Source organism: Kogia breviceps, chromosome 14 (assembly GCF_026419965.1).
Source record: "Kogia breviceps isolate mKogBre1 chromosome 14, mKogBre1 haplotype 1, whole genome shotgun sequence".
Taxonomy (NCBI): domain Eukaryota; kingdom Metazoa; phylum Chordata; class Mammalia; order Artiodactyla; family Physeteridae; genus Kogia; species Kogia breviceps.
The window spans coordinates 86,364,257-86,377,110 of NC_081323.1; the positions used below are offsets into that span (position 1 = coordinate 86,364,257).

Consider the following 12,854-nt stretch of genomic DNA (forward strand, 5'->3'; position numbering starts at 1 on the left):
CTACTTTAAAGAACCCAGTCCCAGGCAATCTCGTTTTAACAGCGGGTTTTTATTTAACCAACACAGTGTTTGCAATTTGACAGCCATACACTCTCCAACTTCACCGTCCACTTTACAACAAAATATCAATAGATATAGGGTGTCTCTTCATGCAAGTTGGAGTATATACACTGAATAACAAACACTCCAGAAGTCATATATGTACATTATTTACATATTAGCTATATTGACTGTAAATAGAAATGTTTTCTAAGAAAAAAATAAAACAAGAAATCACAATGTGTGGTTTCTGGTCTACAACAGACCTAACTTCTCAGCAAAGCACATCTATGTAGATATATGCATTTTAACTTAAAAAATATGCATTGCTTTATATGCAGCATTAAATACTGCTTCATCTATAAATAGCTCCTATTTGGACTCAGTCTGGTACCACATTAAACTGCTCAAAACTGTTCCGTGATCCTGAAGACACTTGCCTGTCTGGGTCCCGGGGGGGGGGGGCAATTAAACCCCACACGTTAACGGGGGCTGGCGGGGCTGTGGAAGCCGCCGTCTCCCGCCCAGCGACCCCCTTCCCTGCCCCGTGCCCTCTGGCTCTGGAGGAGAGCTCTTTGGCCAGAGTTGCCACTGACCGTTCAAGCACCGAGCGCAGACGGCGGGGTGGGGTGGGGAGGGGGGTGAGCCGGGGACCACGCAGAGGTCCAGGCAGCCGGGCCCCGCACCCCACAGCCCTGTCAGGTTAACACTCTCACACGAAACCTGGAGTTACACGATTTCACCTGACACTCCCGAGGGCAAGTGACACAGATTCTGAGCACCACGGCCTTCTGCATCGTTCCGGGCAAATAGCCATCAGGCGAGGCTCCTGCACAGGTGGCCGGAGGCACAGATTTCTTCCAGGTGTTTCCTTACGCTCACTTCTCCCAGCCCCACCCTGAGGCAAACCCGAGAAACAGAAAGCCCTGTATCTGCAGGGTCCTACCTGGGTCAGACAAAGGAGAGACCGGTTATTCCACACAAAATCCGGACGGAGCCCGGAGCCCGCGCCCCAAGCAGCCCGCGTACGGGGCCAGCCCGAGGGGAGGGCGCGGCCGGGTCGTCGTCGTCAGCACTGTTTGGTCTGGTGGTCTGCGCAGCGTCGCTTGCGGATACGCCAGTCACGCGTTTCAAGAATGCTGACTTGCCTTTCTCAAAACTAGAGGTTCGAATCTGAGGTATCAGTACAGTAGCAAAGCCTAAAAGCTTGGGAACGAACCAAAAAAATCAGTTTGATGCATGCTGGAGAGTCGTGGGCGCAGAGCCCTTTGCAGTCCGGTGTGACTTAGCGCTGCATCAAGGTCAGCTGCACCGAGGCCAAGGGCCCATAGCCGTTCCGTCTCAGCGCCAAGGCAGCTCCCAGGAACAGTTCCTCTGCCCTTTACATCTCCGTGTAAGTGCGTACAGCCTGCGGCTGTCATTCTCGGACTCTGCTTTTGCACAGGAGAGGTGGTGACCTCTCAAGTGTGCAAACGGAGGGCGTGCTTTCGCGACCGGGTCAGGGAAAGGAGGTCGTGCAGGGGAGGCACCCGCCACCGGAACTGCCCCTGTGGGCAAGGGGGTCCCATGTAGTACATGCGGGGGTCTTGGCAGTGGAAATCAAGCTCCCAATAAAAAGGCAGCTGTCACCAGCCCAGAGTGTCCCAGCACCCAGCACCTCTCGGCCGGCCCACCTGTCCACCCTTGGGCCAGTTCTGCGATGTGCCGGGGCCCAGCTGCAGCGTGCCCTCAGCGCACGACTGAGCGCCTCTCATTCAGCCACCAGCAACCCGACAACCCCCTGGTCCGCAATCTCCAGCAGCCCCACCACCAGTGCATATTGGGGTTTTAAACTGTTTACAGAAAAGCCTAAGCGCTCCACTTCTTCATCCCCTCCCCCCCGCGGCGGCCTGCTCTTTTCCCTCCCCATGACGGAAGATCAAATCTCTGAAAACACGGAATAAGGTCATCTCTGTCTCCTTATATGTCTACTCATTGCGTTAAGAAATCTGGTCCACTTATTCTAAGCATCCGTTTTGCCAACAAGTTTTAAGTACTGAAGACGGTGGTCACAGCTGGTCTGAACCACAGGACACTGCTGTTTGTGGGCGTCAGAAACGGTCAAACACGAGCAGTTTCATGTGGTCCAACATATACACTGTCTATCCTGGGATTCAGAAGTTACAGGACAAATGCCCCAAACCGAAATTTATACTTTAACAATTTGCCTCTTTAGAAAGTATCTGTGGGACCACAAGGTCTGAGCTGAACGGTCCCAGAGGACTGGGCTCCGCTCTGCCCCGCCCAATGCTGGTCGTCAAGGACACGTGCGCCTGCCTCCACCAGGAGCTCCCCCGGGCACCTCCCCCCCCACAAGCGGGGCGCCCCCCCAGCCCCCCGGGGGCTGCATACGTGTACACATGTAATTGTTCTCAGTGCACAGTATATTCCTGTGTCCGGAAGTTAAATTTATAGCTGCCATTCTAAAAATACTACTGTTAGAAAGTATCTTTCATTATAATTTGAGAATATAAAAAGGCATATAAAAGCTATAATCCTATATATCTGAGAAAAAAAAAACTCAATAAAAAACTGGTAGCTTTTCCTTTCCTGTTAGGATACAAAACAGCGGCTTCCAGAACGGCGAACACCGCCACAAAGGAGCACGTGTGACCCCACGTCTGTCACGCGGATTTTCACGGCTGAACCACCAGGCACAGCTGCTGGACGAGACTTCGAGAAGGATGCGCTCGGCGCCGGGAAGGGACGACGTGAGGCCCCTCGAGACCAGCGGGGGCCGCCGTCCCTGAGGAGCCAGGCCGGGGGTCCAGGGTGTCGCGGGGAGGCCCCCAGTCACTCTTTGCTGCGGGGTTTGAGTTTACTTTTTTACCTGCTGCTCAGGCCAGGAAAAGCTCTATTTCTTATTGGCAATCCTCCTTTTCCTCGTGGCCAACATGTCATAGAAAGGATCCCTGCTGATACTCGCTCTGGGGCAAAAATGAGAAAGAAACTCGGTTAGGCCAGGAGGGCCGGGTCCTCTCCCGCGAGGCCCCGCCCCCTCTGCCCCCACCCCCCCAGGGCCCACCCACAGTCCCGGGCCCCGCCCTCCGGCCCCGCCCCCGCGGCCCCGGGGCGGGCGCACCGGATGGACTTCATCCACTCCTCCTTCTCCTCGGGGCTGGGCGCCGAGATGCGGTACACCACGTGGTTGCCCTCCACCACCCGGCCGTCCGCCTCCGTCTTACAGGCTTTGATGACCTGCCCTTTGTGGCTCGGGTTATAAAGCTCGAAACAGTTCTGGTGGAGACAGACACGACAGTCACCCGGCGGGCGGGCGCCGGGGCGCCGAGGGGAGGGCAGGGCAGGGCAGGGCGCGGGGAAGCCAGCTTACGGGTTTCCGCGGGTCTTCCACCTCCCGGATGCTCAGGTTCTCCAGCGGGATGATCCCCCGGGGCTCCTTATCCTGCGGGAGGAGAGCGCTCAGCCAGCCTCCCCGGGCACCCCGGAGGGTCCCGCGACGCGACGCGGAGGACGGGCAGCCCCGCACGTGCCCTGCACTTACCGTCGTGTATTCAAAGTAATAGAGGCAGTTGTCGGTGAGGATGAACCAGCGCCGCTTCCAGGTCTTCACGCGCCCCCCTACGAGCACAGGGAGCCCGTGAGTCAGGGCGGCGCGGGCCCTGCACAAGTTAGTGCGCTTTTCGGAAATGCCACAGGGGCCGAGCTGGGTTTTAAGTTTCCTTCCTCGTGGAAAATGTTTCACATTCTGCCCCCCCGCCCCCAATTCCGCCCGACACTCAGCCAAATGCTGGCCGTGCTGTGTGTGCTGCCTGGCCCGCCCCCGCATGCACCCCGCCCGCCTGCGTGGCGCGCAGATGACCCGCAGATGACCCCGAGCGAGCGAGCGAGCGCTTCCCAAATCTGCTTCCTGGAAGTTAGTCCTGATGAATGGTCTTAATTTCCCCACATGGAAATGACAACAGGATGAAGTCAGCGCTGCTGCAGGTCTGTCCAGGACTTAATCCTGTTACGTCAAGGCCATCATCACATTACTGAGGACTTCAGGCGGCCCTGGGATCCATCAAAATCGATTACGCCTTGGCCCAGGGAATTATTAGATTGAATTAATCTCTTAAGATCTGGGACACGTGTACGTACACACACACACACACACACACACACACACAGCTCATCTGCACCTACTCTCTCTACACTATGAAAAAGAAAATCTCTTTTACCCTCAAATATACAGCAGAAACAAACTGGTTTCCATTTCTAGTTTTGGTTCCTGATACAAAGTTTATAAAAAAAGAACTGAAAGAGAAAACATGAGCCTGGTGACAGATGCCCATGATCCATGGGCAACGAGGTGAGCAGCCGCTCCCCTGACCCACTGTTCCCCAGGGCACATGCAGGCAGGCGAGACCCTCACGGCCGAGGGTCACAAACCCGGTCTCTGCTGTGAGGCGCTTGCGGAGCCCAGACAGGGACCCGGGGGGACACGAAGGAACACGAAGGTCACCCTGAGGGCCGAGGCACGAGGGCCTGACGTTTGTGGAGATCCGGGGCGGGGGGGGGGGACACGCATGAGGACAGCCAGCTGCAGGGAGGGAGCCCCGCCTGCAGATCCAGTGCCACTGAGGGGTCCTCAGGGACCGAGACCCTCACCCCTGCGTCCCTGATGATACATCTGTCCTCGTGACAACCGCAGGCGGCCATGCCCGGAAGGAAGGTCCCCAGATTCCCCAGGTCCCCCCATCTCGCTTCCCATCCCCGTCAGAAGCCTTCATTCCCCCAAGGCCTCCATCCCCTTGAGGCACCCCCCAACCCCGAGCCCTACGTGCAGGCTCATCGGGGCTCTCTGTTCCCTGGAAGGCCTCTCGGCTCTTCGTACCTGGGCTCCCACCCCACTGCGCCCAAGTTCAGTGGCAAGTCTGGAGACGCCCTCCCTGGTCCAGCTCTTGAGACCACGGGAGCCTCTCGGGCCGGGGGCTGTGGGCATCAAGATGGAAGTGTGTGGTCTGCGTTGACCCCTGAGCCGAGCCCAGCCCAGCCGCGGGCCCCTTTTCAGGGTGGCTGGTAGTGACACTCTTGGTCTCTGAACCCCAGCAGGTTTTGATGCAGGAGACCAAGTGGCTCCGCTCAGGCACGTGTTTGCAGCTGGACGTCAGGACGTGGGGACACACACCCAGACCTATAGGAAGGAGCCTGGCAGCACGTGACTAGTATAAGCACCCACTTTCTCTTTGTAAACACCCTGCTGTCGGCATGGCTGTTAGCAGACACGCGCTCTCGTGCACACCGCGCGCGCCTCCTCTCCACGCCAGCCCCACTCTGACCGCACTCCCGTCTGCGTTAACGTAACTGACTCATCCTCAAAACCCAGTGACTACATGGCATTTACTGCGTCAGCGTTAAGCGACACCACCCAGCTCTGCGCTGGTGGGGCACCCGGGCCTCCTGGAAGTGCTGTGTCCTCTAACTTCACGATGAGAACCAACCAAACGAGGTCACACTGTGATCTCCGTTCCTATCCCAGCACGTGCGTGGCCACAATTCTGGCCTCTCTGCCCGTGTGTCCAGGCCATGCAGGGGCCCAGGGCTGCGTGTCCTCACCGAGTACAGGTGCTGCACCCAGGCCCAACCCAACGTGGCCTCCACATCTGCTTCCTGCAGACCGACCGCCTCCTCGGTTCCTCGTGGACTGACACCCGGTGACCCTTCCCAGCAGCTCGGCCAGCATCAGAACTGTTGGCAGGAGCCTGGAGCGCAGACGGGCCACCCGTGTGCTGGGACACCCCTGGGGACACTAACAAGCCCTGAGAGCAGGGCGGCCTCGGGAGCCGAGGCTCCGGGCCTCCAGGCGTGAGCTGCGCCATCACCAGCTCTGTAGCCTTAACGGGAAAACGAGCGCGTGGCCTCGGGAGCGGGGTATCAGCAGACCCTGGGCGCCAGCCAGCCCTGCGGCTCGTGACGGTGCTCTGTGCGCTGGCGCTGTGGCCCGCTCATCTCAACCAGGTCACAGCCTGTTGTCACTCATGTTGTTCAGTCTCCGGAGCCAGCCGCATCCCCACTGGCGCCGGGGCACCCTGGCTGCCAGGCCCGCTTGTGCTGTCACCATCCCGAGGGGGGTGCTTGCTGGCAACACAGCAGCGGGAAGGGCCCACGTGCTGTTCTGGGGGCACCTTCCTCTGCCCTCACCCCAGGGCCACGGGCTGGATGGGGCCTCAAGGTCTGCTGCCTCTGGAAGGTTACTCAGGCATTCAAGTCCAAGGCTACGGTTCTGTTTTTAGGCAAAGATCCAGAACTCTTCCCAACCCTGGCAGAGCCGGAGAAAGGTCAGAGCAAGGCCCCAAATCAGAACAGCTGAGCGGTGTTGCGCACCCCACGCCCCACACTGTCACCAGGCCCGTGTTTATCTCAGTTAAAGGCACGAAATCACCAGAACTCTGGAGGCCCCAGTGTCTGCAGAGGGCCTGGATGATAAGGCAGATGGCTCAGGCTCCAATGTCACGGGAAGGTGGAAATCCCAACCCCGACCAGAATAAAAGCCCCCCACCAATTCCTAACATTGCCCAGAAAATAAAAATGCTATTCTACTTGTTTGCCAGCGGTCATGAAGTCCTTAAAACGCCGCTGGACTCTACACAGGTGGTGCAAACGTGCACGGCCCGGTGAGTGGGCGGCGGGTGATTTAGCGGCCCGCGCTCGCGCTCAGGCCCTGAGGATGCGGAGGCGTGAGCTTGTTCCCCCGGGCATCCCCACGCGCCTCCGGTCCCTCACTCCTCACCCAGCCCCGGGGGGGCGTCGTGGCCAGCGCACCCTGCAAGGGGGATGAGGTGACCCCAGCACGTCCGAAGCCACAAGGGCCAGATGGATGACAGCCGAGTCAGAGCTTCACACAAACCGACAGAGAGAAAGGAGAGCAAAGAGCAGCCGGGAAGGGGCAGGAAGCCACTGGGTACGTACCTCCTAACGCAGAACAAGCAGGGACAGCCCGTCACAGAACAGAAAGGTGGGAGCCACAGGCAGAAGGGAAACAACAAGAAGGCACATTTAAACCACTCATCAAAAACCAGCCGCACCAAACCGAGAGAGGCGGCGGGCTCCGGGCGGGCGGCGCCGGCCTCCGGTACAGAAACTGCCGTGGGCTTGTCTGGACACTAGGGGGCGCAGTTGGCCGGGACGGGCACTGCGCGCGGCCCGGCACGATGGCCTCGCTCGGCCGGCCGCGTGGGTCGGGGAGGCGCTGCAGGCACCGCGGGGGCTGCTGCCGCGGGAGGAGGGGCCTGGCTCGGTCCCGCCCCCGGCGCCGCTCACCCAGCTTCAGGAGCCAGCCCTCCCGGTCTGGGTTGAAGAACGTGTGCGTCAGGTCGTTGCCGTCGTCCTCGGGAATCTTGAACGGCTCGTTCTTGATGCTCTCGTACAGGTTCTGCGAGGAGGGAAGGCGGCGGGCGCGGGGACTCAGGCGGAGGAGGAACGGCCGCCGCCGCGTCGCCCCCCCAACACGGGGCCCAGGGACCCTGTGAAGACGCCGTGAAACGAACGACCTGGCGCCGCTGCCCTTGAGCTGAGCCTGACGCTCCTGAGCACAGAGATCGGGGACGGGGGACGCGGGGGCTCACCCGCAGCAGCTCCTCGGGGAGGTCCCCGCCCTCGTTGATGCCACGGTTCATGGTGACAAAGCGCTCGGCTGTGGGCTTGTCGCGCACGTTGTGGTTGTGAAGGCTGGTGTTGAGCATGATGATGGCGAAGGACAGCACGTAGCACGTGTCTGGGGGAAGTCAGGGCCGCGGGGCGTCAGCGCTGGCCCAGCGCGCGCCGCCCCTGCGTGTGCCTGGCGCCCGCAGCCCGCGCTCACCCGTGGACTGGAAGACACCGGGGTTGCACAGGCAGTAGCGAGCCGCGAACGCTTCCATCATGCGGTCGATCTTCTGCGCCTCGCCCGGGAGTCTGAAGCTCCACAGGAACTGCCTGCATGGGGACGAGAACCAGCGGGGAACGCGCGTCTCCACGGCCCCGGCTGGGCGGCGCCTCCGCGCCTAGAGGCCCCGGCCGGGGCTGCGGGCGGAGTGCGGGGACCCACGGGACACAGTGGCACGGCCGCTGTCTGTGCTCCGCCACCCACTTGCGGGAGCAAGTCGCGAGCCCCCGCGGCTCTGGGCCAGACACTGACCCAGAGGAACAGAATCCACGTGGATGCACCCCAGGCTCGCCAAGCCTGCACCTCCCCATGACACCATTTTCAAACACTGAATTTAAACTCCTGAACCACGGCTGCAGGATTGGAACCGGCCAGTGTGTCCTTCAGCCGAGGCCAGGGGCTAAGCCCAGAGGCGCGAGTGTCAGACAACACCACGGCTGCCACCTTGGTCCACAGGTAGGGGAACGGCCATGAGGAAACGGGCTCGAGCTGGGGCAGAGCACAGAGAAGGGCCAGACCGGGACCAGCCAAGGCCGTTGGGCACACTGGGGCCAGGGGTGGCCTCGGATGGCAGGAAACCCACACCCTCCCAGGCACACGCTGGGTGTCCACACGGTTGGTGTTCAAGGCCAAGTGTGGCGTAAAGTGGGCGCGTGCCCGGGCGGCACTGACACCACGCGCAGAAGTGGGAAGGAGGCACGCCCACAACTGTCGAAGATCACACACAATGAGAAAGCAAAGCAACTGTCAACGGGACGCACGACCGGCGGCCACAAGGAGGCAGGCGTGGCCCGACACCCCCGCCTCCCCCCCACAACAGGCTGCAGGTCTGCAGAAGCCCTTCGCTTGCCCGTGGGTCACCCGGCATCACTGGGCCACCCGCCCTCCCTCTGTTCAAGAGCAGGTGATGAAACACTCACCTTAAGGCTTGTACAAGGTTGAGATCGGCAAACTCGTGGAGTTCCACAAAAGCTTGAAGAACTTTAATGTTAAACTCATCCCTAGGAAAGAAAATGTATTTTACAGCCTCCCTGCATGTTATTTCAATAATTTTATTTATTTATTTATTTTTGGTTGTGTTGGGTCTTCGTTTCTGTGTGAGGGCTTTCTCTAGTTGTGGCAAGCGGGGGCCACTCTTCATCGCAGTGTGCGGGCCTCTCACTATCGTGGCCTCTCTTGTTGCAGAGCACAGGCTCCAGACACACAGGCTCAGTAGTTGTGGCTCACGGGCCTAGTTGCTCTGCTGCATGTGGAATCTTCCCAGACCAGGGCTCGAACCCGTGTCCCCTGCATTAGCAGGCAGATTCTCAACCACTGGGCCACCAGGGAAGCCCTATTTCAATAATTTTAAATGACCCTTCCTAAAGCAAGTTTTCATGGTTTTTAATGTGATATGACTAAAAGATCAGGTATTTTTCACTGTGCGTTTGTCTTCAGGCTGAAAACAAAGGAGATCCAGTAGGATATTAAGCGTTTACTTCACAATCAGTACGAGTTAGGGTAAGACCCCAAATACAAGCCTGATGGCCAACGTTCCGAGTTCCCTGCGCTGAGCTGTAAGGCACCGACCCAGGTGCTTGGTACAGATTCTCAACCTCCAAAACCACCACAAAGCAGGCGCTAATCTCGTTCCCACCTCCCAGGTGGGGTTTTGAAGCTCAGAGACAGGAGGCAACTCCTCCAGGGTCACAGCAGAAAAAAGCACAGTCTGGGACCCAGAAAGGGAGGTTTGGAAGAGAAGTAATACCTTACATTAATAACTAGCTTTTAAAAACTAAACTTAGCGTGAGAATACAGTTAAAAAAGGTAAAGTTTTATGACAAAAAAATTGAAATGACATAACAGCGACAGCTCAATACACTGGCATTTTAACTCCAAACCGCTCCCACAGGCCCTGGTCTGGAGAAGCAGTAAGGACGGCCCAGCCAGCAAAATGATAGGGTAGCACCTAACCCAGGCTGCAAAGGGCTGGCTTACGGGTGTGGGCCACTGACCTTGCGGACACCTATAACTCGCCCTCCCGGGACAGCAGACCAGGCCTCACCTGAAGATGCTCACCTCCACAGGTGCAGGCCCATGACCTGTCAACAGCAAGGAACGGCTGCAGCTCAGCACCCGTGACTGCGACACCACCACCCACCCGAGGGCTAAGGATGAAACCCAAGGTGGGAAGAGGCCCCGGCACAAAGTATGTCTGCAACTTCACCCCCTCCTTTTTCTTTGAGATGAGCTGGTGGCAGGTGTGGGGCTGCTGCCTGAGGGCCCTGGGGCTCCAAGCCCTGGGTGTGCCGAAGGGGGTGCGGACGGGACCCTCGCGGGAAGCAGTGAGCGCTCAGCCCGTTGGAAAGACTGGCTATTGGGCCCTGGTTTGTCCGACACTGCACCCGTCAGCTGGTGTCCTGGGGTAAAGGCTGCGTGACATCGTAAAGGGCACGCTCGGGGTGGGTGGGTGTGTGCACGTGTGCGCGCGCAAGCGTGCCGGGCACCGGAGGAGTGGCAGGCAGGCTGGGGTACAGGTTTGTGCAGCAGGGACAGGCCTGCGACCCAGCACAGTGGTCTGTTCTGAAGTCCGCGTTAAAGGCAAGACGGCACACAGCAGGGTCCCAGAGCGCAGGGAGCCCGGCCATGAGGCCGCCACCTCCACCTGCAGAGGAGAAGCGGGTGGGGGTGGTCCGGGCTCACAGGTGTTCAGTGCTCAGCTTGCAGCCAGTGTGAAGCCCCCCAAGGCAGGGAGCCTCCACCCATCCCCCGCTGGAGGGCGGTGTCGGGGGCCTCAGTCCTGAGAATTAAATTCTACCTCCGCGCCAGTGCCCCAGGGACCGCCTGCAGGCCAGACCGCTCTCCAGAGCTCTCCACCTGAACGTCCCCACCAGGCCCCGCGAGCCCCTCGGCCCCGATGCCCCACCTCCCAGGCGGCCGGCCCCCAGCCTGGAGCCTCTCCCCTCCCGAGCAGCCACCAGCCTGGCCAGAGCCCCTCCCCCCTCCCGCCTCCGCTCGCTCCACAGGGCAGGGTCCGTCTGCTCCAGAGGGAACACACAGCCCTGCCCCTCCCCCGCTGGGAGCCTTCCACGCCCCCATTTCCCATCAGCCTGAGCACATCCGTCCCTCCCTGCACCCCCACCAGCCCCAGTCGGACGCCTGAGCAGCCTGTCACACTGCTACCCACTCCCCCAGCTCCTGTGCCGTCCCTTTGCCCTGGTCACCTCTGACATACCACCGTTTTATTTAGTTTACTTGTTATGTACTGTCTGTATTACTGCAGCCAACGCAGTTCCACCGCGGAGGTACCAACGCCACCCAAGTGCCTAAAACAGTGCCTGGCATGGAGCCAGGACTTCATTTCTTTCTTTTTTTTGGCTGCGTTGGGTCTTTATTGCTGCGCGCGGCCTTTCTCTAGTTGCAGCGAATGGGTGCTACTCTTCATTGCGGTGGCTTCTCTTGTGGCAGAGCACGAGCTCTAGGCACGCGGGCTTCAGCAGTTGCAGCAGGCAGGCTTCAGTAGTTGTGGCTCGCGGGCTCTAGAGCGCAGGCTCAGCAGTTGTGGCGCACGAGCTTAGCTGCTCCGCGGCACGTGGGATCTTCCTGGACCGGGGCTCGAACCCGTGTCCCCTGCATTGGCAGGCAGATTCTTAACCACTGCGCCACCAGGGAAGTCCCCATATTTTTGGACTAAAAATCCGCAGGCACTGCCAGACCGCGTATTATACTAACGTCATAGTTAATCCCCATAGTCGCACACCTGCCAGAGGACGCGGGGAGTCACTCAGACTCTGGCCCTCCTGGCACGTTGTCCTGTGCTAGGTGCCCGTTAGACTCGGTGCCTGAACTCCTAGGGGACCCTTCCATTGTTTTAAAAAAACAGCTTTGTCGAAACATGATTCACAATCCATACAGTTCACCCGTTTCAAGTGTATAATCCAACGGTTTTTAGCATATTGAGTATATCACAGATCTGTGCAACCTTCACCACGAGCAATTCTGGAACATTTTCATTCCCCCCAAAAGAACGCCCACACCTGAGCCATCGCCTCCCAATCCTTGCCGTGCCCGAGCGCCCGGTAACCACTCCGCTTTCTGTCTCTATAAATCCGCCACTTCTGAGCACTTCATATGAAATGGAATAATACAACATCGTGGCCTTTTGTGACTGACTTCTTTTCCTATCATAATGTTTTAAATGTTTTAAATCCACGTTGTAGCATGCATCAACACCTCCTTTCTTCTTAATGCCAAGTAACATTGCACTGTATGGAGAGACCACATTTTCTTTATCCATTCGTCAGCTGCTGGACATCTGAGTTGTTTCCACTTTGGGGCTGTGATGTGGCTGTGAACATTGGTGCACAAGTTTTTGTGCATACAGGCTTTTTTTCCCCCCCCCTTGGGTTTGTAACTAGAGTAGAATTACTGGATCACATGGTAAGTTTAACATTTTGAAGAACTGCCAACTACTTTCCAAAGTGCCTGCACCAGTTTTTACACAGCAGTGTATGAGGGCTCCAGTTTCTCCACACACCCACCAACATTTATCATCTTCGTTAATTACAGCCGTCCTAGTGGATATGAAGTGCTGCCCCACCGCGGTTTTGAGCTGAATTTCCCGGATGACTGATGATGTTGAGCATCTCATCGTACACTTACTGACCTTATCACACGCCTATGGATATGTATCCTCTTTGGATGAATGTCTATTCAGACCCTTGGCCCATTTTTGTACTTATTTGTCTTTTTATTACTGAGTCGTAAGAATTCTTTTTATATACTAGATACAAGTCTTTATCACATTTATATGTGACCTGCAAATATTTTCTTTTCTCTGCGTTGTCTTCTCCCTTTCTTGAGGACGTCCTTTGAAGCACAGATGTTTTGAAATTTGATGAGTCTTTTTTCTTTCGCTGTCATATCTAAGAAA

The 12,854-nt window shown here is 57.9% G+C and overlaps 1 protein-coding gene across 2 annotated transcripts in view; it reads right to left on the reverse strand.

The window, feature by feature from the left end:
- Positions 1 to 30: 30 nt before the first annotated feature.
- Positions 31 to 12,854, reverse strand: part of CYTH3 (cytohesin 3) — a 90,305-nt gene continuing 77,481 nt past the window's right edge. The window contains exons 6-14 of one of the 2 annotated variants that reach the window (XM_067012386.1): positions 8,863 to 8,943; positions 7,880 to 7,992; positions 7,644 to 7,792; positions 7,339 to 7,450; positions 3,581 to 3,657; positions 3,410 to 3,481; positions 3,161 to 3,315; positions 2,909 to 3,005; positions 31 to 1,586 (exon numbers count right to left, since the gene is read on the reverse strand). In XM_067012386.1, coding sequence (XP_066868487.1) covers positions 2,933 to 3,005; positions 3,161 to 3,315; positions 3,410 to 3,481; positions 3,581 to 3,657; positions 7,339 to 7,450; positions 7,644 to 7,792; positions 7,880 to 7,992; positions 8,863 to 8,943 — 832 coding nt within the window. In that variant the 3' untranslated portion in view covers positions 31 to 1,586; positions 2,909 to 2,932. Of the gene's footprint in view, positions 3,006 to 3,160; positions 3,316 to 3,409; positions 3,482 to 3,580; positions 3,658 to 7,338; positions 7,451 to 7,643; positions 7,793 to 7,879; positions 7,993 to 8,862; positions 8,944 to 12,854 lie in introns of both variants that reach the window. The other variant, XM_059036431.2, reaches the window with a different exon arrangement.